Source organism: Astatotilapia calliptera, chromosome 4, assembly GCF_964374335.1.
Source record: "Astatotilapia calliptera chromosome 4, fAstCal68.1, whole genome shotgun sequence".
NCBI lineage: Eukaryota > Metazoa > Chordata > Actinopteri > Cichliformes > Cichlidae > Astatotilapia > Astatotilapia calliptera.
Genome location: NC_137425.1, coordinates 23600001 through 23625117, shown reverse-complemented (window position 1 = coordinate 23625117; position 25117 = coordinate 23600001). Strand labels below are relative to the sequence as shown.

At 42.5% G+C, this 25117-nt stretch overlaps 2 protein-coding genes across 3 annotated transcripts in view; both read left to right on the top strand.

Moving 5' to 3' along the window:
* The first annotated feature begins 1502 nt into the window (after nt 1-1502).
* Nucleotides 1503-17332, top strand: smurf1 (SMAD specific E3 ubiquitin protein ligase 1). Of its 2 annotated transcripts, none has more exons than XM_026165519.2 (18): nt 1503-1796; nt 8269-8307; nt 8823-8931; nt 10571-10704; nt 10817-10882; nt 11017-11092; nt 11330-11541; nt 11634-11718; nt 12912-13058; nt 13251-13485; nt 13609-13712; nt 14042-14156; nt 14238-14416; nt 14540-14677; nt 14792-14912; nt 15088-15289; nt 15573-15657; nt 15743-17332. In XM_026165519.2, the coding sequence occupies exons 1-18, from the start codon at nt 1742-1744 to the stop codon at nt 15840-15842; spliced, it is 2202 nt and encodes a 733-aa protein (XP_026021304.1). In that variant the 5' UTR covers nt 1503-1741; the 3' UTR covers nt 15843-17332. The 2 variants fall into 2 exon arrangements, with proteins under 2 accessions (XP_026021304.1, XP_026021305.1); XM_026165520.2 differs by having other exon boundaries at nt 1504-1796; nt 15582-15657.
* A 1672-nt stretch (nt 17333-19004) lies between these two features.
* Nucleotides 19005-25117, top strand: part of rnf216 (ring finger protein 216) — a 20548-nt gene continuing 14435 nt past the window's right edge. The window contains exons 1-7 of the mRNA XM_026165517.2: nt 19005-19145; nt 20161-20294; nt 21173-21303; nt 21409-22758; nt 22913-22989; nt 23891-23999; nt 24883-25044. Of these exons, the coding sequence (XP_026021302.1) occupies nt 20228-20294; nt 21173-21303; nt 21409-22758; nt 22913-22989; nt 23891-23999; nt 24883-25044 (1896 nt within the window). The 5' untranslated portion in view covers nt 19005-19145; nt 20161-20227. The remainder of the gene's footprint in view (nt 19146-20160; nt 20295-21172; nt 21304-21408; nt 22759-22912; nt 22990-23890; nt 24000-24882; nt 25045-25117) is intronic.

Sequence of the window (25117 nt, the reverse complement as noted above, 5' to 3'; positions counted from 1 at the left end):
GCTATATTTATCGTCCATATTGTACATTTTACAGTGGTGGCACATTTCTGCGGAGACATTTTGGACTGTTTAACCCTTCTGAAACTTTTGAATGTTTTCCCAAAGTTTTGGGGATCATCAAGATGAGCTGTGGTGGATGTGAGACGAGGCGTTTTGTTCTTTGCAGTCACCAGTGGTTTTCTCATTGGAACACTTCCATGGATGCCATTTATGTCCAGTCTCTTTCTTATTGTTTAATTATGAACTCTGACTGAGGCGAGTGAGGACTGCAGTTCGTTAATGTTGTTCTGGGTTCTTTGTGACCTCCTGGATGAGTCATCGATGCACTTAATGTTGGTAGGCCAGCCACTCCTGGTAAGGTTCACGACTGTTACAAGTTCTTTTCCAATTGTGGTTAATGGATCTCACTGTGGTTCACTGGAGTCCATAAAATCTGGAAGGGAGCAAATGCTTTTTTAACAACAATGTAAGTGACGTTCCCCTGTAGCAGGGGGCGTCTCACACCTTAAGATACCCTCTTTTGGTCATATATTTCTAAACAGAGGCATCTTCATATCTTAACTGATTTGACTGCTGACCTGGCACACACAGACCACATCGATCGACTATGAGTTTGTCACACACTTGATGTTAGCTTGCTTGAAGTGTTGAACACGAAAAAGAAAACTATGTGGAAAATTATGTTTAGCAATCAAATTCAATCCATAACTGTCACTTTTAAAAACGCAAAAAAATGCTTTTTACACTGCCCCTTGAAGCTAATATCCCTGAACAAGGTGAGATAGCCTAGCTAACAAAACACCTAGCAGTATCATTTCAGCAAAATGATTGAGTTTTGTTGAGTTGAACAATTTTTAGTTAAATGTTGGCCCGTTCTGTGTTGTTCTATTTTTGTATTTTTTTAACAAAATGAATGCTGTTGTAAATTAAATGGCCCAGGTGTGTAGTTGACACAGACCAAATATGAAGCTGATCTGATCAAATTCCTAGGAGTTCGCAAAAGTACAACGCCTAGAAATGGCAAAATCGGTGCCAAAATCTCACATTCAATTCAAAATGGTGGACTTCCTGTTGGGTTTGCGTTGATGGGCCCAATTACTTTTTTGTTCGTCTTGGTATGTTACACGTCTGTGCCAAATTTCATTCATGTAGCTCAAACTATGTGGTCATAGGACTTTATTTAACAACGCATAGGTGGCGCTCTAGAGCCATTTTGCACCACGCATATGCGAAACTATTAAAATACCAATTTCTTTTTACCAGACCTGACACGTGTGCAACATTTCTTTATTTTTTTCTCTGTTTTTAAGTATGTTAAAGCCCTCAAAAAGCCACTTGTTTTGTCTGAATAATAATAAACGAGCAATTCCAGTAGGGTCTTCGTACTTTTAGTGCCCGGGCCCTAATTACTGAAATAAAAACCAAAACAGAATGTCTAAAGACTTGAAAGAATCTGATCACCACGGGCACGCCCACGCTTCCCGGAGCGAGCACGTACTGTACAGACACTGAGAACAATACGTCAGTACGTGCTTGAGCCTGCCCGAAAATGTTCTCCCGTGTTGTCGGATTTCGAAGGAGCGCAAGACTTTGCGGTGAAATAATACATTTTTATCCGTGAGGAAACCAAAAGCAAACCGCATGTGTGGAAACTGAAGTTATTCGCAGTTCCATTACTTGGTGAAACTGTGATTTTGGCTGGCTCGACAGGGAAGTTTGTGTGATCGTTTTTCCCGGAGTGATGTCGAATCCTGGGAGTCGGAGGAACGGGTCCAGCATCAAAATCCGACTGACAGGTAAAAGCGAGAGCGAAAGAAAGAGCTTACGGTGCACGTTTAAACCGGAACTCAGTGTTTGCTCGGTAACGTGTTGATTTTAGCAAACCCAACGAGACAACGCGAAGTGTCTTTGAGCCTCTCGAGTCTGCTGTTCGCCCAAACATCCGGTTTTTGTGTGGCAAACACCAGCCGAGTGCTAGCTTGTTAGCTTAGATGCTAAGTAAATTACCGAGAGGACAGCCGAGGAGCTGTTCACTGTCCTGTGCGTTTTGCAGCTGAGACAGGCGACTAGTCCGCTAGTCGTGGTGAATGCCGACGCTTGAAAGCCACGCTCAGAAACTTTATCAACCACTAACAGTGGCTTCTTAGCCTGCTAGCTAATAGTAACATTGTGGTTAATGTTGACCGCTAGCGCTTGCTAGCTACACCCTTTTTGGGGGGTGCTGACCACCAGCCGAAACCTCCGCTTCAGCCGAATGCGGCGAGCTCTGTAACGCTGGGGAGAGAGCAAATGTGGAGCGGCAGCCTGTATGAAAATTGATCTCCCGCTAGATTTGACATCCTAGTCCGGATTACCAATGAGTATCGATTGGCATTTCGCTGCTGTGTCAGCTGTAGCTGCACAAATGTCGGACTCGTTGAACTTGTCCCCACTGAAGGAAGTGCAGCATGTTTGTTCTTCAGGGGTCATTTATTCAACCGAATTGAGATAAAAAAAAAATTATTTTTCAGTTTCCTGTAGGTCATATAGAAGTTTCCTCCTCCGCTCCACATACAGTCACAGCTGGAACAAAGGTTCCTACTGTTGATAATGTAACCCCACTGGGCATCCAAGGGCCTCTATTCAAATGGAAATGACCCATCTGAGCCGCTGAGCAGACGCCTTGTCCCCCTGAGTCAAAACTGAGCAATGACACACACTAAAATTTGCTTTCCGTCAGACTAAATATTTCTTTGTGTGGTTTTTATGGAACATTGCAGCAGTGTACTGCAAAGGTATGATTGTGATGGATGTCTTTTAAAGCAAATGCCTGTCAGCACTGATGTGGTGAAGTGCTGTCTGAAAATGCACCCCACATGCTGTTTACTTACTGACTCTTCCTCTCAGAGTGGATTTCAAGAAGGAAGGGCGGGAATCAGACCAAGGGATCTAGCACACTTCGTCACTTATCCCACTGTTTATACATTTCAGGTTGAGGTTATCTGCGCTTGACGTTATCACTGAGTCTCACTTAGCCACGTAGATCTGCAAAAGAACAGTTCATCGCTCCTTTTGTTTGAAATAATAACAAAGGACTGATGTCACTCTTGACATTCAAGAGTGACATCTGTGATCAAAATAGATTATGTCATTGTATCAACTGTAAGCGGGTATTTTATATACTACTAAGATTGGTAGATTAACTGATAACAAATCATTTTAATCAGAATCAGTTAAAACACTGCAGTCATCTGGGATTATAATAGATCGTGTCCTCTTATGATAAAGTTTACTGTAAGCGACTCTGGTAAAATAAGCTCTACAAGAAGTATGTTATCGTAAAGTGTTTCATCAGGTGAGTTAAAATGAAAGCAAGCAGAGAAGGTATGTGTGTGTAAACTTGTATGCAACCAGAGGTTATTGCCCCTGACTGTGCCCCGCCTCCACAGGTATGAGTGGAATTCTAATTGGGTAAGGAATGTGCAATGAGCCAATGGGAGTGCAATGCTGCCAGGCTGGCCAGCTCTGTTCAGTCTGCCAGAAAGAGTTGGTTGTTTCCCCCCCTTAACATCAGTATATCTGGAAAGCGTGCACGTGTGTGTGTGCAGTAGGGACATAAGCATGTTTGACACTGGGTCAGATCTGAGAGACTTTGTTGTGTTTACAAGTGATTGTTGTGTCTTCCTGTGTTCGTTATCTTTTTCTTAAGCTTAAGTATTGCTTTGAATAACACGGAAGACCTAAGTAAGTGAAATACTTAATGAAAACAGGGGGAAAAAATGTAAACTATTTTGAAACTTGTGTAATGCGGTATAGACATTTGTTTAGGAAGCAAAAGGATACTGGTTGAATTCCAGCCAGAGACACACGAATCCCTGGGTTTGCATTAGGTTGGGCATCTGGCATAAAACTCTACCAAATCAACCTAGTGCATCCACCGCTTGTGAGAAGGGAACAGTCAGAAGTAGCTTCTGTATTGAAACCAATGTATAACCAAATTATTTATGTCATACACAGTGTTAAATATTTTGAAAAAAAGCACCAAATGTTTGATCATACGCTAATTTTGTGAGTTTTGATACCAAAAACTTGCAACTGCAGTAATATTTTAAAAAATAAATAAATAAAATAACTAGCTGTAGTGTATCTCTGGTTTTTGAGCTTGTGAAACATAACATTTGAATGCAAAAATATGGTCAAGGCAAGATGCAGAACATAAGTAGGTCAAAAATGGTGGAGAAAAGGGTGTTTTTGTTTGTGTTTTATTGTGGAAAATGCCATGAAAGGAATTAAAGAATCAGTCATTTAGTAGGATAAAGTTAGTGGACGCAACACGTGCCGCTCAGGTTTTGGTGCCAGTCAGTCGGATTGAGTGCTTAACTTGCCTGAGCTGCAATACCGGGCAGCATCAGGACAAGAGGTTACTTGAGAGGGAAGGGGTGAAGGAGCTGAAAAGAGGAGGACAAAAGTGCGAGGGAATGAGGAACAATCAAAGAAAAGGAGAAAAAAAGCAGTGAAATAAAAATGAGTGTTTGTGTGATGGATACAACAGAGGAGAGAAGGGGGGAGTCCGATTCATGCTTACTTAGGAAGCAGCATAAGCATTTCTAATCCCTTCACTTACTAAGCTTGCAGTATGTGCAGAAACACATTTACAGAAAAGCATGCCAAACAGGATGTAGAAACATGGATGAAGAGGTTAAAGAGCCTCAGCGTCCACTTATTCTTCATTACAGAACCATTGTCTGGGTGTTTGTGCAAGCCCTTCTGTTGTCCTGCGTCTGTGTACTGCAGGCTACTTGTTATTAAGCAGGTGTGATATTTGCTCACATGTCCACCAACCACTGCTTTGTTTTTGTTGCCGAAAGAAGAAGGTCATACAGGAAATGACATCATCATAAGCTCACGAGTTGTTCTGCTTGTAAGGCTGCGGGCGCTTGCTGAGACAAGAAAGTCTAGACCGCTCGAAGTTTGTCAGCATTCATCATGTTTTTTGACTCGAGCTGTGATCAAAGTGCAAAGAGATTGCACTACCTTGGCTTCGTTACCGGAGCACTCGGCCATTAATGGTGATTTAGGAAGCTTTAATTAGGCGCTGCAGTTGTGCATTTCTGGTCATTATCCAAAGAATATCTGGTGTCAAAGAGGTGTAGAGCAAGTTTGCTAACGTCTGTAGGAGATGGTTGATGTGATTTTTAAATTCCTTATGTAGCTGACTGACTGGTGCAAAAGAGGCTCACTTTTTCTTCACCTCTCTCAAACTGTTTCTGCTTGTCCCATCAAGATTGGATGAATAGAACCCCCGCCATCACTACCCTACTGACTGTCTAGCTTTTTCATACTTTTTTTTTTAAACAGAAAGGCAGTAAATGCAAATAAAAAGAAAGGGAAATGACAGTGGGGAAAGAAACTGAGAACCAGCTGAGCTGTTAGGCTGTAAGCTCTGTGTGTTTTTTACCAGCCATGACCTTCGCAGAATGAGGAATTTCCTGAGATGCTGAGAAAGGTCCTGTCACACATTCAGGGCCACAGAAGAGCAAGTCAGAAAACACATTGTGGGAAGAATTGGTGAATAGCACAGCAGGGACAGCGACAGAGGCTTCCTTTACTTCCAGTCTGAAATAGGTGGCAGACTTTAGAAACTCGATTCCCTCCCTTTCCTCACACACTGCGTTTCTTTCATTACGTCTGTAGAAAAGATGAAGTCTCAGTGTGGAATGTGTGAGTCAGGAGGAAAGGATTGGAAGAGGTTGACAGGGAACAGGGAAGGATATCCTGAAGCCATTCTCCATTGGTTAATCACAGGAAATGGACTAGGCAACATCAGACACGTACGTGCCACTCTGGTCACCACATCCTAAACCACTGACTGCCTGACTAACTTCCTAGATAGCCGTCTGGGCCAAACCGAATCAAAAGGCAGTTTAGGTGTGTGGCAGATCAGTTAAGATCTAAGGTTGTTTTCCCCTGACGGTACCAGCAGTACTTAACTCTGAAAAGTTCCCAGTGTCTCACCAGCATTGTTCAGTTAGTGTAGATTGGATGGAGGACTTTTGAGATTATCTTTATTAACATGCAGAATACTTTTTTTTTAAATCAGCTTCTAAAGAATTAATTACACTGATCTAGTCCAGTGCCTGGGGTAATAAATGAAAATATTGCTTTATCAGGTCAGCAGCGTGAAGCTCAAAGATTAAATCTATTAATGGACACAAAACAAGAAAAGCACCAAATCTACATGTTGAGGAACGCAAATATTTGGTCATTTGGGTAAAAAAAGAAGGGCAAATAATTAAGGGATCATCAAAGTAGACTAAGTGCAGAGTCAGCTTATTTCAACTTGCCATGAAAGGTAATTTAAAGTTGCGGTAGATGTGTAATGAAGGCCACAAAACCCCTCAGATGTGTGGGATGACTCTCCTACCCACTTCATGCACCCATTGCTCCCCTGCCAAGCTCCATGCAGGTGATTGATTGGGTTACACATTCTAACTCAGATCTGATTTTGACCCCCCCACCCCACCCCAATTCATTTTAATATGAAAATGAACAACAGAGAGATGAAGCCACATTATTTTTCTAAGGTTCTGTCAGGCTGTCTTGTTTTTGGCCACAGAGCCGTTTATCTTAATTATGTGTCATGTCAAACAGTTTGAGCTGAAACTAGCACAAGAACTCATAAATACTTTCTGGCGACCTTTATGTTGGTCCATAGTGGTGTGTATTTTTAATATTTAAAGAATAATCAAAAAATAAATAAATTGCTGACATTGCAGTCCAGCTCAAGAAATGTGCTGTTCATGTTAGATTTTGCATTTACTTCCTTAAAATATCAGTGTGACTGTGAATCACTAGACTCACACTGACATTCTGCAGTAACACAGGAGTAAATGTGCAACACGACACCAACGGAAATCATACTTTATCCACACATAACCTATATGTTGTCAATAACCCAGTACAGTGGCTTAACTGTGGTTTTTTTCTGCATTGACAGCAGAGGCTAGAGGCATTGGGACAGCTGTGTTTGCCTGCACGTAGTCACTTTCACTCAAGCTGTTAGTTGTTAGTTGTAGCTGTTAGTTAGTGCAGCTTTAGTGATTTCCACTCTTCAGTGCCTTCCAAAGCAAACGATTACTAATTATGGCAGAAAGTGCTGTTTGTGCATTTGTGCTGTTGCCCACGTAGTCATGACATGGAGTGTGTGGATTCTTCTTTTCCTAAAAGCTAAAGTTAAAAATGACTAAAACTAAGTTTAGGTCTGCCGTCGTCTGTGACGGGAAGAGAAGCCAGAAATACTACAGTGTCTTCTGGACGCTGATGGTGACTAAATGAAGCTAGCCTAATACATTCTTCTTTTTTTAACCTTTAGAAATGTTAGCGCACCGGAAGAAGATGATAATCTAATCTTAAGCATACTGACTGTTATGACACGCTGAAATAAGAGATGAAACATCAGGACAGTTAACTAAAAAAAGCGGAACTTTGAAGGTCCTTTTTAATGCACAGTGATCAGCTGATCTTTACAGATAAGTGTGTCAAACAGCAAACACAAAGCTCACATGCAGTCAGAACAAAAACCTTACTGTTTCTTTACAAAGCAGAGCTCACAGGTATACACCCTACACTTTACTTACCAGCCCAAATAAAAACACTGCATATAAATTTGACAAAGGCCCAGTGGACTTGAAGTGCAAACATTATCCGTGTTGATTACAGCTTACCTTTTGAATTGCATTGCATCAGCTGTGAAAACCAACATGCAGCTTGTTTTTGTTCTGCCCTGAAACAAACACTTGAGTGTATTTCTAAAAAAAAAAAAGAAAGAAGAAGAAAGAAATAGCTGTAAAGTTGTTGCTCTCTTGTGTTTTCAGTGTTAGAGGAGAGCTAGCCTAGGGTGTCATATGCCAGCTGTCTGGGGAAACAAATAACCAGACTTTGTGTACACCCACGTACATGATAAACAACAGTTTGCACACACTTACAAATTCTCAGAGTCTTGGTCAGATTGAGCTCTGCTCTCTGACTCTACAAAGATGGTGTGGGTATAGAAAGTGGTCTCCTGCTTTATCCGTGGGTGGTCTTTCAGCGTGTGTCTGTCTTTGTGCGTTTTGCCTGACACTAGCCTGTACTTCTCTGTCCGTGTCATATCCACTTTCATGACCGTCCTCTGGCATTCATACATTTATCCTGACCCACATTCTTTCCCCTCAGATGCGTCCTCTGTGTCAGCCTACGTGCTGTGATATTACATATATTTGTGTAATTTTTTTCTCCTTTCTCTTGCAGTATTATGTGCCAAGAACCTCGCAAAGAAAGACTTCTTTCGTAAGTACTCTGATTGTGATCTTTTTCACATGCATATTTCTGGCATTATAAAGAGCCCGTGTGACATAGGAGCGACTGTGAAAACAGAGTGCCATTGATGTTGCTCATTTGCTGTTCTGAGGGATAACTGTTGACCTGTGGTAGCGCTGGAATACAACAATGACCCTGACTGTCACCCCACAATCAGGGGTTTGTTTAAGGCTGCAAAGCTTCTCCGAGTGTGCCCAGTTTTGTTCTTGGTCAGAATTTGTTAAAGGCTGCCTGGATTAGAGTCTTCATTTCCTGTCAGATTAGATGGTGAATCTCAAGTACTGTTAATAAGAATGGCAAACAAACTGAATTTCCTGTTTGTTTTTAAACTGCAGGCCAGTATGAGTCTAGATACAAATACAACAACTCCATTTATGTTAAATGTTTTAACATGGAGATCATGTTTATGAGAAGCACCTAAGCCACTTTGGATTTTGAGAGACTTTATGGGCAACAGATTTTTAATTACAAGTTTTTGTGTGCAGGTCTGCCAGATCCTTTTGCCAAAGTCGTGGTGGACGGATCAGGTCAATGCCACTCTACAGATACAGTAAAGAGCACACTGGACCCCAAATGGAATCAGCACTATGACCTGTGAGTCTCGTCCACAGCTCTAAAAACAAATCTACTATACGTTTGCAGTAAAGTAATTTCTGCTTAGGTATAGATATTTAAAATGAATTATAATTAGTTTAACATAGCCATCCATCCATTTTCTACCACTTGTCTGTGTTCAGGTCACGGAGGCAGCAGTCCTCTGTCGTGCGTTTTAAACAGAATAAAATAAAACAACAGTTTTTGACTTCTTGTCTTATATCAGCACAGATGTGCTGGTGTTGTCTGAGTGGCGACACCTATCATTCATGAAAAGACATTAGCGGCTGCCTGTGCCTTATCACAGGGCATGAGTAGAAGTGACTTTTAAAGACATTACCGGCAGCACACAAAGCAATAAACGCACCAGGTATACTGGGGACTCAAACAGAGAGACCCAGGCTCCCCTTGCCCCAGCCACCTCTTCCCAGTCACCACCAGGCGACACTGAGTTATTCCCAAGCCAGCAGGTTGGACCCAGCAGGTTCTGGGTCTAACCTGAGGCCTGGTGTCCAGGAGGCATCCTTTTCAGATGCCCGAACCATTTCTTTCGATGTGGAGTAGCAGTGGCGCTATTCTGAATCCCTCTCAAACGACTCAACTCCTCACCCTGTCTCTAAAGCCTGCATTATGCTCTGTTGGGGACACGGACTGCTGGAGACCCTACAGCCAAATATTCATTCCTGTTATACTTCTTTGAAGTACGCTGCCTTGATGGGATGCGTCATTGGTGGATTGTAATGTAAATTCTCTGCAGGTGAATCTGTGCGGTTACAAAAAACAGGCAGGTACGTGGATGCCTGAGCTGATCCTCACACTGACTGTCTGATGATGAGTTTGACGTCACTGGGACCCAAACAGATCCTAGCAAACTCACAGACACAGAAAGTATGAAATCTGTTTAAGTGAGAGGCTAGCCACCCTTCGAAGGAAACTAATTTCTGCTACTGGTGTCCGCCACCTCATTCCTTCGGTCACTACCAAGAGCTCATGACCATAGGTGAAGGTAGGAGCATAGGTCAACCAGTTAATCAACAGGTTCAGTTTTAAGCTCAGCTCTCTTCATCACCACAGATCAGTACAGCATCTGCCCCCAATCCCCGCGTCAGTCTCACAGCTCTGTCTCTCTTCCACAGCATATCCTTTATCCCGTCTTCCTTCTCTCACCTCAACCGGTCGCAGCAGATGGCCGTCCCTCCCTGAGCCTGGTTCTGCTGCAGGTCTCTTCCTGTTAAAAGGGAGTTTTTGCTTCCCACTGTTGCCAAAGTGCTTGCTCATAGGGGGTCATGTGATTGTTGGGTTTTTCTTTGTATGTAATATCATAGGGTCTACCTTGCAATTTAAAGCACCTTGAGGCAACTGTTCTAGTGATTTGGAGCTGTATAAATAAAATTGAATTGAACTTGTGAAGACCTGAAGACACTTAAACTCCTCCACTTTTGGCAGCAACTCATCTATTCTTTGTCATTTTAATTGATTTTCAGTTATATGTAAATGTAACAACTCATTAAAGATGCAGAAGATCTACAGATGTTGATTGTTTCATTCATTCAGATCTTTGACCTTTAAAATGGCTCGCCTTTATAAAAAGCTGGATTAAAGAGACCTGTTGCACTTGTCACTTGTTTTGTTTTTTTAGCTACATTGGTAAAACAGACTCCATCACCATCAGTATATGGAACCACAAGAAGATCCATAAACGACAGGGGGCAGGTTTTCTGGGCTGCATACGACTGCTTTCTAATGCCATCAGCAGGTTAAAAGACACAGGATGTAAGGCCGTCGTCTTTATCTACTGCTCTGATTTTAAATACACACATTTTCACACCATTTATTTAGTGCTGCTCTGTCAAGAAAATAAAAATGTATTTGCTTCCTGTTTCAGACCAGCGTCTAGATCTATGTAAGCTGAACCCCTCTGACAGTGATGCAGTGCGGGGGCAGATTGTAGGTAAGGCTGGACAGCGATGGAGCGTATGTACAGATTAGTCATATTGTTGCTTTTCTTTCACTGTGTGCATTTTCTGCACTCCCCCCTCTAACACGGCGTCAACTCTCTGACCTGTCCGTCCTCCTTGTTTACAGTGAGCCTGCAAACACGAGACCGCATTGGCAGCGGAGGCCCTGTTGTGGACTGTAGAGGACTGTTAGAAAATGATGGGTGAGTGTCACCAGATGTTAACCCTGCTAATATCACACCCTAACTTTTAAATACAAGACTGTTGTTTGGATCTCATGTGATGTTACACAACAACCTGTTTTAGGTCAGAGGATTATTTTAGTTCTATTTGTTAAGTATTTGTCCCTCCTGCTGTCTTTGTTGCGCTGAGTTTGAAATAAAAAGCAGTTGACCCGTCATGTGATTCCAGTTTGTTTTTCTTTGTGCGTTTGTGTGTAGGCCTGTGTTTGAGGGGTGTTTCAGTGAAGAACCGCTGCCCTACTCCGACTCCACCGGTGCCGCGGGAGGCGGGAACTGTCGGCTCGACTCTCCCAGTCAGGAGAGCCGTCTTCAGACCCAGCGAATCAGAGGGCAGGACTCCAGAGGTCATGGCCACACCCCTCAGAACAGACCGCATGGACACCAACCGCCTGACCTGCCAGAGGGATACGGTCAGTGATGAACTCCTGTTGTGGCTATAGATATTTGTTTAACCTAAACCTCACATAGTCCATTTAATGGCTTTCTTTTCTTGTTAAAACAGAGCAGCGAACAACAGTGCAGGGCCAGGTGTACTTCCTCCACACACAGACAGGCGTCAGCACCTGGCATGACCCCCGGATACCACGGTATGACTATGCTGCACTTCATTTAGTCCAAGCATAACTGGAAAAGAGGTGAAAGCCTACAAAGAGACTTAGCCACTGCATCTGCAGACTTAACACACCCTTAAAGTACTCTACTCTCAGGGTTATACTCAGGATTGTATAAAATTTTTCTAAAGGCTTTACAAGAAAAGTCTGTTTCTGTAAGTGAGTGCATTCACATGTAGGTTTACATGTAATTTAAACTTTTCTTTGCATGTTGAGAGGGAGTTCTTCCTTCCTACTTTTGCTGAGTGCATGCTCATAGAGGACCATCGGATAGTTGGGATTATAACTCTAATATTGTACCTATTCTAAACTAGAGTGATATGGTTGACTTGTCAATACACTAAAATTAATGTTTTAAGCATTTGACTTATACACTCAGGCTAACATTTTAGGCCTTATCTACATCTTATATCATACTTTATCTACAAGTTATACTTTGTGTAGATACATCTTGTTTTATGATCTCATAATTTGTGCTAATGGGTGACTGTGACAGTTTTACACCACTTACAATTCTTAATTAGTAAGATTTATGGATGGTTTTGACAGTACGAACTGCCCCCGGTCATAAAAATGTCAGCAATATTAATTACTGCTAACTATAAATCTGTCATAACAGCCCATTACTTCTGACCCTATATGCTGACCTTAATCATAAACATGTCCAAATGACTGTGTTTTAAAGTTTATGATTCAAGGGTTACGTAAAGAGGGCCAAAAAAATGATGAAATTCAAGTGTTTTGTTTCACACTGAGGAAAATTTCCAAATCTGTTATGGTGAGGTACTGATCACAGTAAACATGTACAAGCATTTCTTCAACAAATGTTTTGGTTTTAATAAGGTTCTCAAAGTTTGTAGCCCAAAGAGGTTTAACAGTTTCTTCAAATTTGTGACCCGACACTAAATACACAGTTCGACCCTGTAATGAGCAGCGATATCTAAAAGAAGTGCATAAACACTTTGCTCCATGTGTCTTTAGAGCATGCCCGCTGTCTTTTTTATGCTCTTATTCAGCAGCAGATAAATAAAATAACTCTTAGTAGCTTTTCATGGGCCTTTGGGGTCCAAGTTTAGTTCAGTATGAGGATTATACTACTTAGTATGCATGTTCAGAACAGGTGGAAATGTGGTGCTCTGTCTCACTGTGTTTATCTGTTACTGGTGCAGGGATTTGGCCAGCGTGAGCTGTGAGGAACTCGGGCCTTTACCTGTAGGCTGGGAGGTCCGAAGCACCGTGTCTGGCCGGATCTACTTTGTGGACCACAACAACCGAACCACACAGTTCACAGACCCGCGCCTACACAACATTATCAGGTAAAGCATGGACCAATCTAATCTGCCACCGACCTACTAACGCTGCTGACTGGTGTGATATACAGAAACATGAGCTTATGGTAGATTTCACTGCTTATGCTGAATGGGGCTGTGTGTAATCCTGTGCGTATCGTTCTTCCACAACCTTATATTTCCCTTCTGTTCTCCTCCTCTACTTCTTCCCACCTCCAGTCAGCAATCACAAGTGAAGGAATCTTCCCAGGCCCCCCAGATGGATGTGGGGGGTGAGGAGGGGGGCGGTGGAGGAGTAAGTGGCGGCGGCGGAGGAGGAGGGGATGGAGATGTGGCAGCGCGATACGAAAGAGATTTGGTGCACAAATTAAAGCTGCTCCGCCACGAGCTGTCGCTGCAGCAGCCTCAAGCGGGACACTGTCGTATAGAGGTGTCCCGAGAGGAGATCTTTGAGGTGAGTGCAGGTGGAAGCGGAGGAAACACAGAAGCACTGGCTGTGAATATTAAATAACCGATTAACAAAAGAAAACTGATCTAAACCTGATAGCCTGTAATTAAAGCTGTGTGCGTTATACAGGAGTCATACCGGCAGATAATGAAGATGAGGCCCAAAGACTTGAAGAAACGGCTAATGGTGAAGTTCAGGGGAGAGGAAGGACTCGATTATGGTGGAGTGGCCAGGTAATTTGCTGCACGGTGCTTTTATCATCCTATCGTCCAAGTACCAGTGCTAAGTACACGGTGACAGCTCTTTTAATGCCTGCGCTTAAATGTTAAATGTTACTGCAGTGTTTCCCACCGAGAATTTACAGGTAGTAAGGGGTAGTCTGACATACAGCTGTGAACTTAATTACTATATAATTTATAAATTTACCCCATGTTTTGAAAAAGTGCTACATCAACTGCTTGTACAAAAGACTGGATACAAAGACATGATCTTGTATTTGATTGTTTTCACTAAAGTCTTGGTGCTACTTCATCTTTGTGATCATTGTGGTGTCTGTCTGCAGGGAGTGGTTGTACCTGCTGTGTCACGAGATGTTAAACCCCTATTACGGCCTGTTCCAGTACTCCACAGACAATATCTACACACTACAGATCAACCCAGACTCCTCCATCAATCCTGTGAGTACACACAAGTAAACCCACATAACGAACAATGCTAATAAGTCCCGACTCTGTGTCTCACACTGTCTTTCTTTTAAGGACCACCTGTCATATTTCCACTTTGTGGGTCGTGTGATGGGCCTGGCAGTTTTTCACGGTCACTACATCAACGGGAGCTTCACGTTGCCCTTTTACAAACAGCTGCTGGGCAAACCCATCCAACTCAACGACCTGGAGACCACCGACCCCGAGTTGCACAAGAGCCTCGTCTGGATATTGTGAGTAAAAGCACCAATAAATGAATCCTCTCAGCCTGGCGCAGGCAGACTGCTTAGTTTGTGTCCTGCGTGCTTGTCTACATAGTTTCCGTTTCAGCTTTTACTTTGATGTGTTGTGTGCAGGGAGAATGACATCACTTCAGTACTTGATCACACGTTCTGTGTAGAGCACAATGCCTTTGGGAAGTTCTCACAACATGAACTCAAGCCTAATGGTCGTAATGTCCCCGTCACTGAGGAGAACAAGAAAGAATATGTAAGGTAAATAACTCCACAGTAGTACTCTAAACTCTGTGTCGGATACAGAGTGTAAACATTACTTGCAAACGTCTGCCAGACGTTTACTTATTTTTTATTTTATTTTATTCATTTCAGACTTTATGTGAACTGGAGGTTTATGCGTGGAATTGAAGCCCAGTTTCTGGCTCTGCAGAAGGGGTTCAGTGAGCTCATCCCACAGCACCTCCTCAAACCCTTCGACCATAAAGAACTTGAGGTACGCGTTTGATACGTCAACAATATATTAGTACTTATTAAATATTTATATGACTTTTACCATATCTGCATGTTGGATTGGTAGTTTTGATTAAATTTCTTCTTCTAATCTGTTATCTAATTCATTATATCCATCTCAAACCCCTACCCACCACCCCGTCTCTAAATCTCTTCAGTTGATCATTGGTGGACTAGGAAAAATAGACCTTGCAGACTGGAAGACTAACACCCGTCTGAAACACTGCACAAGTGAAAGCAATGTGGTGCGGTGGTTCTGGCAAGCAGTGGAGGCTTTCAGTGAGGAGAGGAGAGGACGCCTCCTGCAGTTTGTCACAGGCTCCACCAGGGTCCCCCTACAGGGATTCAAAGCGCTGCAGGGTGGGTCATGCACTGGTACAAACACAACATACACCTTTTGGTTACACTTTGCTTCTGCTATTCCTTTGATGGTAACATTTAGTTCACTTTTTCAACACATAACTCATATACAAGGCCTTTAAATGCAAACTTTTTAACCCAAATTAGAACGATATTAGCTTCATGTGAGAATGGTTAGATGCACGTTTCAATCTGAAACCCATTAAAGAGTGTTGAGAGCTTTTTCTATTTAAAGTCTTTTCTGTGTACCAGAGCAGTGATAACTAGAATGTATGTGTGTAAGGCTCTACAGGTTCTGCAGGACCAAGACTCTTCACCATCCATTTGATAGATGCTAACACAGAAAACTTGCCCAAGGCTCACACGTGGTAAGAACCGATTTCTCTTAGTGTGTCTATATTTGTGTCAATTATTTTTTTGTTAGTGAAGTAATTCACTCTTTTCTGCCTCCAGTTTCAACAGGATAGACATCCCTCCCTATGAGTCTTACGAGAAGCTTTACGAGAAACTGCTGACTGCTGTGGAGGAGACCTGCGGCTTTGCTGTGGAGTGATGAATCTGCGCACACTTGGCCCTTGCACGTGCACACAGACTATGTGACATTTTACATATATGCACACACACACAAACCGAATATCAAGTATACACAAAGTATACAGAGCAGCCAAGCATCACAAGAACACACTCACTCTCCGGCGACACCTTCACCTCCCGAACCTGTTGGAGGTTAAAGGAGGAAGCACAGCGGGAGGAGAACATTTAAAAAAAAAAAAAAAAGGACTAAAAATTTTTTCAAATGTTTTGAAGAAGCATTTTTATCCTTCTGTTTTAACAAGCTATGATGTCATCCTTCAGAATGTTTAACCACCGCAGCGAAGTCTCGGGACGGATTCAGCCAATCGGATACGAAGCCGGGAACATAGAAATCAGATTTGTGAAGAAGACGACAAAACAAAAAAAAGAAAAAAAGACAGAGCCTGTTTGTCTTTCTGCCTGACGAGTCGATTGATTGACTAGTATTCATGCTTCGTGTTTAACCACTGTCGTGTCTCAGAATGAGCGCATGTATGTACACGTGTTTGTCTGGGTGTGTGTGCATGTGAGAGAGTGCAGATCTATGTGTCTGCGTGTTTTTGCGTTTGTGTCAGGCATGACACTCGGTTACGCTGTAAAAATGATCAAATGAGCCTGCTCCTCTTTTTCTCTCTTTTTTTTTTTTAATCTTAATTCCTTTGTTTGTATCTGCGACCACTCTGATCCACTCTATTTTATTATTTATTACTAAGTGATTACTGACCAAGCTGCTATATGCTCTGCGTGGAGCCCACACTAATGTCCTCATCACCCCCTCCCCCATAGTTGAAGGGTCAATTCACATGCAAGTAACCCACAAAGTGGGTTCTATTGAATTTTGTTACATTTTTTTAACATTCGTATTACTGCAGAGAAATACTCCTTGTCATTGTATGAAACCTGCTAGTGTTTTTGGTGTTTTAAATGCCCTGTTACATCTGTTAAAAATGAAATCAAAGTGGCTTTCCCAAGCCTTAATTTAAAAAAATTCTAACTCTACTGATGTTATGGAGAGGTCATCTGGATTTGTTTTTTGTTTTTTTTTAAACCGAGGATTGAAAGAACGTGTTTCTGGAATTCTGTATAGTTACATCTCCTAAGCCTTTTATACAAGTTTTAGCCCTCATTTTACCTGCTTTTTTTTTTGTGGCCCTGATCCCCGCCCCTTTTTCTCTCCATAGCCTGAATGTTGGCAAGAAGTCATCGTCAAGACCATGAATGAGTTTCTTAGCAGTCATTAATGCTCCAAATTGAACGAAATCAGAAGCTTAGAAGTTGAGCAAGCAACATAGAAAGTTCTGTTTTAAATTGAAGACTGTTAATAAGCAGGACCATTTCAGTCTGTATTATCAAGGGTATGAGTTCACTGTGTAATGGATGCAGAAGTATTGTAACTTACTATGTACTAAACATTTATGAAAATTGCGTTGTAAATAAGATTATATTAAAAGAAATTACATTGAAAATACATTGCTTGTGTCTTGTGTCTCTATGTCGACTCTTATGGGTCTAATTAAACCAAACACATTTATTATATGTATTCTTAAGCAGGTTTCCATCACTTCAAACATTAACATTAATGAGAGCATGTAAGCAAAAGAGACCTGCTTTGCTCTTGGACTTTGCATGAATCACACAAATCGATTCAAAATGATTAATATTTGCAGTAAAGTTTAAGTATTTGGACATTTTTGCCTCTGTACACTACCACAGTGGGTTTTAAAGGAACTGTGATTGAAGTGCACACTTTCAGTTTGAATTCAATGGGTTTAACAACTGTTTAGGAATTCGGGCCATTTTTATGCACAGTGCCCCCATTTACAGAGGCTCTGAAGTAATTGGGCAATTGACTGACAAACAGTTTCACAGTCTGGTGAGGCCTGTTCCCATGGTATTCCATAACAGCCGAAGCACAGAAAGTATCAGGAGTTGATTCCAAGTGTTGGATTTTGTAGCTGTTTACTGGATTTTTCAAAATGAGAGCCAAACAAATGTTGATGCAAATTAAGGAGACCTTCATTAGACTGCAAAAATAAAACCGCAGAGAGAGAGCGCAAATCAACAATCTGGTTCATTTGTAAAAGACAGAATGTCCTGACCTGCTCAACAACTCAGTAGGTAACTCCCAAGGTTAAGAAAAGCAGATTACCTCTTCCAGGGTGCTCTCGACATGTAACAAACCTGAGACACCCTGGAAGAGGTAGGCATATCATTATCAAAGTCTACAATCAAGAAACACCTTCATGAATGAAATTTCAAAACAAGGTGCAAACTGTTATTCATGAATAAGGCCAGATTAGACTTTGCAAGAAAACATCTAAAAGAGCCTTTGCATCTCTGTAAAATAACAAAATAAGTTCTATGGACAGATGAAACTCAGATGAACTTTTACCAGAATGATGAGAAAAGTCTGGAGATGAAAAGAAACGGCTCATGATCTGAAACATACCACATCATCTGTCAAACATGGTGGAGGTATGGCTGCCATACAGTGTTTATTGATGATGTGACTGCTGATAGAAGCAGCAGGATGAATTGTGAAGTGTATAGGGCTGTACTGTCTGCTCAGATTCAGCTAAATCCTGCAAGACAGAGCTTCACGTTGCAAATGGATAATGACCCAAAGCAAACTGTAAAAAATAACCCAAGAGGCAAAGAAATTGGAGATTCTTCAGTGGCTGAGTCAGTCATCTGAAACAGAGTATTTAGTGCAGTCTGTGGGATAACTTGGACAGACACTGAACTGTTTATTTATGATTATTTAATTCATCATTGCAATAGAATCCTATAAATGTTAGGAAAACGTGAAAAGCATAGCTGGTTTCCTGTAAATAGGTTATAGCGTTACAGAGCATTTAAACATACAGATTTGATAGTTACATATGATTTTCATATTCAAAGTCATTTTAAGTATATTATTTTGATCTGTTGTTTGAGTATGGTTTTCTTTAATCCTAACTAAAAGGGAGAGAGAGCTAATAGTTCAAAGTTTTTCTGCTTCTTGTTTAAGGAGCCCTACATATAAATACAATACCTCACGCAGTAGATAACCTGTATTTCGCGACAGAATGGGTACGTTTGTATCTTGGACTTAACGCTTGGTGAAGAATCAGGCAAGTGTGGGTGGGACTACATTTCCCACGGGCCTTCTGAACGTGGTGACTGGGTGTTTTTAACGTCGTGACGTCTCTGCTCTTCTTGTTTTGGCAGTTTGTTTCGTTATTCACGGTTTGTCACTTGACCAAGAAGACGTATTGTACTCATGAACCAAGACGGAGCTGCGGTATAGTACTTTTCTACATAGATATTCTCGTGTTGTGACTTCGAGCCGTGTGGGGACTGTTTGAAGCGGTTCTGTGGACAGGAAGCCTCGCACAAGTCAGCTAACTAGTCTGGCTAGCTAGCCAGCCAAGCTAACGAATGCTAGCTTGGCTAAGAGCAGTTTGTTCTGTTTGTGTCAGCGGAAATGATCGATAGCCATGATGGGATGCTTGTTTTCAAACACCGCCTTAAACTTGATGCTAAAAGGGCCATGTTAAACCTAATGTCACGGCGGGGAAAGCGGTGCAAGTGCGGGGGACGTGTACAGGCAGCTTCTCGCTGGGTTAGCGTGTCCTGTTTTAACAACACAAGATTTGTGCCACCTTTGATCAGATCGAGGACGATCAGAGCTGCGCCCGCAAGTAAAGCCGATACAGGTCGTTAGCACATATTTGTTTACACGACTGTGCCGGCGAACACATCAGTGGTAGCGCTAATGTTATTCGTCGGTGGTGATTTAAATGAGCCCAACTCCGCATTCTGTTTCCCCGTGGAGCTTCCGTCTTTGTTGAGTTCTCTCTAGTAACGTGTTTGGGGGAGTCACTAACGTGCTCCTGAGTCTTTAGTAGTCTGTGCGATTAGATTAGTTGTGTTCTCAGGGTGGAGTCCAGCTCTCCTCGTTTTCTGTAAATGTGACAGATGTTAAACTGAAACCATTTGCTGGATTCCAGGGGAATACCAGCAGGGTGATAGTGTTGTTGTGCGCGTGTGTCATACATAGACATTCTAACGATAGAAATTAATGGTTATAAAAAGTCACATTGAAGGGACTTGCCTCCTTTTTACGAGAAAAATAAAATAAAACAAGTTCCCATAACACGAATCTATTTTCGTTTCAAGAGTTTGTTTGTGGTAAGGGTTTAAAAGGCAGTGATTATGGTTATGGTAAATCTCCAGGAAAGTAATGCGTGTGTATGTAATGTCCTCTGATGGAAACATAATTCTCTGTATGTGTGTGTCTGTGTGTGTGGGTGTAGATGTTACTGATTGAGCAGTGATTGTGTATGTGGGCTGATTCAGGGAGCTGCTAAGTGTAGTTTCACAATGGCAGATGGAGGCAGCGATGATGAGGTCATTCACCTGGCAAGCTTCAACGTTCACCGCAGCCAAGGTGAGACTTCACATCCGCACCGGCATGCATGTAGACACAATTGTCTGTCTCCAGGATATATGATTATTGTTTTTATGCATCTATCCATTTGCTTGCTTCCTCTTGTCCAAGTTAGGGCCAAGGAAAGGGCTAGAGCCTTTCGCATCTGTGGCAAGGTAGACCCTGGAATGGTCACCAGTCTGTTGCAGAGCTAACACATAGAGGCAGACAACCATTCACACTAACACTCCAATTCAACTCCTTCCATAAATCTCAACCAGAAGTCTAAATCAAGCTTTATGGTCAATTTAGAATTGTAAGTCAGCCTTGCTACACCAAGCATGTTTTGCTCTGTGGGAGGAAGCTGGAGTACACAGAGAGAAGTCACAGACATGCATAGTACATGCATTTGTTGTAACAGTGTAAAAAGTGCAACAGATGCTCCATAACTACATAAAAAAATAATTTGCTGGTCTAATAAACCCGTCAGCACCTTTATAAACTTCAGGTTAGTAACAGTATGTTAATAAAAACCTAAAAACAATTATCAAAATGTGCTCGAATATCTTGCCTTGCAGAGCTTCACGTTTTAAGATGTAAATGTTCTGCTTATGCTCTGAGAGGTCCAGCCACTTTCGTGTATTTGACCTGTTGCACACACGCATATAAACCTCGTGTTTTGTACTTTTTAGGAGGAAGTGCAAAAGTGCAGATTATTTTCAGCACCTCAGCTAGTTGTCTGATGAACTAACGGTTTCTGCAAAGAAATTCAGCATTGGCTCATGTTGCAATCGCTCATCTCCTTTGTCTTAAATTTCTACACGATGCAGTGAATGTCCCTTTTTACATCCCCTGTAAATGCATCGTTTAATAACTCCACTGTGCGTGTGTCTGTGCAGGCTCGCGCTCTCATTTGAGAGAGCTCATCACTATTTCTGATGACTCGGATGAAGAGCCTGTGACTCTTGTACCGAGCAGTCCCGTTTTGGTCCCGGACGATGCAGATGACGACGATGTCAGCATACTGGAGGTAACTGATGCAGATTATTCTTGAACCTTTCTTCGTGTATGTCACTTGAGACTTATTTATATATGTTTGAATACATTTTTCTGGGATTCTTTCTGCTCTCTTCAGCCGCTAATGCCTGCGCGCAGACACGTGATCCGCCCAGCGGCGAAATGGAGCGGGGCCTCGCACAACCCAATTAAAGTTGTAAGTCAAAGTAGCGCATCTTCTGGGGTTTCCACACTGGACCCAGTCCCTGCCTGTGCCCCCTCTACCTCCAGAGATGCCAAGGGAACCACGTCTCCCCAAGCAGCCATTAAAGTACAGTTTCCGGCGCACTCGAGCACATCTGGAAACACACTGCTGGATCTCGGCCCTTCATCACTCTCCCAGCCAAAACCGACCATAAACTCACAGCAGCACAACGGTACATCAGCAGACACAAGTGGGGAGCTCCATGCAATTTCTTCTGTCCACACCCCATCTACCTCCACAAATGCCAAGGCCAACACCATCTCATCCAGAATACCTGCACAAGTACCTGAACAAATGCTTGTCCAGCCTCAGCCTAGCACATCTGGACTCGCGCATCCACAACCTGGCTCCTCAGCACAGTTACGGTTGGAGCATCACGCGAACTCCTCTGCCAGTGCCACACACTATATTAGTGCTGCTGCAGTGACTGCTTCAAGTTCTTCTACAAAGACTCAAGTAAAGGCTAGCACGAGTAGCCTTACGCAAGACAATCCTCAGGCCAGTACTTCGTCTGCACATCCTCCATCTCGTATACGGACGCACCCTCAGCCTAGTACTTCACTGTTCCAGTCTGGTGGAACAGTGCCAGTGCAGCCCCACCTCATCCAGTTGAAGGAGGTGAAGCTAGTTGTTCTTCCCCCACAGCCAAATCAAGCTTCGGCTCTAATAACCCAGCCCCAGGGTCTGCTGCAGCCTGTGCCAGTCACTCGAATGCGGGGCAATCTCATTCAGATTGAGCCGCAGCCCTTGGCTCAGGCCCCTGCCCAGGCTGCGGCCCAGCCTCCTCAACCCCCTCAGGTTATACCAGGGATGCCCCCTGCAGTTCTAATAGCTGCAGCCCCAGAGAGACTGGGTCCTCCAGAAGCAGGTCACCGGATCATCCTGGGGAGCCAGGCACCCAAAAATGCCCTTCCAAACCCTCCAGCTCAGGCTGGTCCCTCGGGTCTGCTTCAGCCAGCCAACAGACTTAACATTAGGGTACCTGGTGTGAACTCTAACCCTCCTCCTGCTCCTCCAGCTCCTCCCGCTCCCGCAGCTTCAGTCCCACACAACAGAGAAGAAGCACGACTTATTCTGGGTCAGAACCCCGAAAGACTTAATCTGGTCGCAGTGCCTCCAGCACCAGAGGACATTCCTCAGATAGAGGATGCAAGGCCTGGACCCTCCGCACAACAGGAGAGACCAGAGCACCAGCCTCACGTTAGAGCCCTTATCAATGGTGTTGTGAGTATCTCATTACGAAAATTGTTTGCATCTCTTTTATCTGTTATAAAGTTAAATGAGTGTAATTGTGCTGTGTTGTCTCGCATTTCATCCGTTCCAACCCCATTCTTCTTTCCGGCCATGCTCTCCTCAACTTTTTGAATATCCTCTACAGTTGGATCTACTCCCCGACGTCCAAGAAACCTATGTAGCAGAACTGATCCAAAAGAATAATGTGAAAGACTTGAATGTGTAAGAATCATCTTATCTAATTTAACCTTAACGTAGAGCTTTAAAATAGATACCTATATCTTGTTGGGTAACCATGTTCGAAGCAATGTGCCACATGTGAATTTTAAAACAGAATGCAGTGATTTGCAAGTCATATAAAGTCTGTGATTAATTCAAAATAGTTCAAATGAAAAAAGAAATGATGAAACTGAGAAATTGTATTTCCTTTAAATACACAAGTTTATTTGGAATTTATGCCAAGAACACATTCAGAAAAAGATGGGACAAGGTCAAATCTGCCTCTCTTTTGTGTCATTTCTTCTTTTATCAGCAATTTGCAAGTTTTTGGATACTAAGCTGCAATTTCAAGTGGTTACATGTATAATATATCATTTTTGTGCAACATGTGGTTTCCCATTATCTAGCTAAAATAAGCAGAACCTTCTCCAGTATTAGTGATGCCTTCATATATGTACGTCTGTATCGTCACGGCTCTTGGGTCTTGATCTGTACACTGATTTAAAAAAGCTGATTTAAACTCTTTGCTTTAGTGCAGAGTACACGGTAAAGATAGTTACTGATTGGTCTGATCACAGGGCAGTTTTCCCCTTTTCCTCAGTCTGTCTTCAAAGAGCCCGGGGTCAAGAGTTTTTGGCCTCTGGACTGATAGTATAACAATTTTTCTCAGTTTTCTTGATATTTGTCAGCAATACAGTCTCTAACTCTCTGGTAGTACCTTTATCCTTTGAAAGGATTTGCAAATTATTGCATTCTGTTTTAGCTTGTATGTTACACAGCGTCATAAAGACAGGTGTAGGTGGTCACATATGAAATGATTGCCAACTGTGCGCAGTTGTAACTGTGTGAATGTTTGTGAGAGCTTGTACACATGCAGCCCCCCTTCCCTCTGCTCTGTTCCCAGTATCTGTAACCTGCTGTTGGAGACTCAAGATTATCCGAGGAAAGACACGGCAGCGGCCACATCAGCTCCCACCAGCATCCTACTAGAGTCTGGTGGCACCCAAAATGAGGCAAGTGTCTTTGTGTGTGCGTGTTAGATGCACAGAAAATGTGTGTAAATGGTGTTAATGTGCAAACAGTAGAATTTCAATCAGTAAAAAGTGCAACGTAAGCTAGGATCTCGCAGTGTGGGTCAGGGTTTAAAAGCCCTTTTAGGACAGTTATGTAAAGTGTAGATACAAATTAATAACGGCGACGTGGTTCCTCGTTACATGAATTCAAGCTGAGCAGACCATTATAGTTTCTAATGGAACTATTTCTGGTATCAGATTATGTCTATAATGTGGTTAAAGAGTGTTGATGTAGAATGATGGAATGGATGTGCTGAGGCTCCGTCTAGTAACCAAATTAAAAGAAATAAATCATGCTGTATGTAAATATAGACTGTCTATGTTCTTTGGGGGTATTTTGATGTCAGAAGTGATTATATTAAGACCAAAGGGTTGAGTGCTAAGTTATTAGCTAACTGCAACAATCAGACCCTAATATCTACCAATTCGTGGACTTCAGAAGTAATAGAAGCAAAACTGAGGGACTATCCTTATGGATGTATCTCAGAGTAGGCCTTTTTATTTTTGAGATTATTATAATAAAAATGTCCCAGACGTCTCCTCCGATGTAAATGTAGGGAATAGGTTCACATCAGTGATACAAATAGGTGGAGGTGAGGCCTAGCAGACAGCTATTAGCTATGACTGCCTGTGTCAGGGTGTAGCTGTTAGTTCAAGTAAACACTGCAATTTTTCATTGTTGAATTGACTTTTAAGTGCTGGAGGTTTACCGATATTTATTTATTTTACCTTTCCACTCAAGCCGATCACTGACTACAGCTTCATATAATCTGTGAATCGTATATTAATGTGTGTTTCTGTTTTCATGTTTGCGGTCTTTCAGGTGACCGAGGACTTGTTTGATTATGGCAAGCTGGGCGCAGTGGGACCTGAAGTTGTGATGCAGGCCGCTGACTTGCTCATGGCAGATTTCAGGATGCTCAGCTGTCAGGACATTAAATGGGCTCTCAACGCCCTGAAGGGACACTATGCAATCACACGCAAGGTACCTAAAGTCCCATCTGAGAGCACACCATGCCTCCTCTGTCTTCTTTGCTGTCGTACCTTTCAACTCTCCC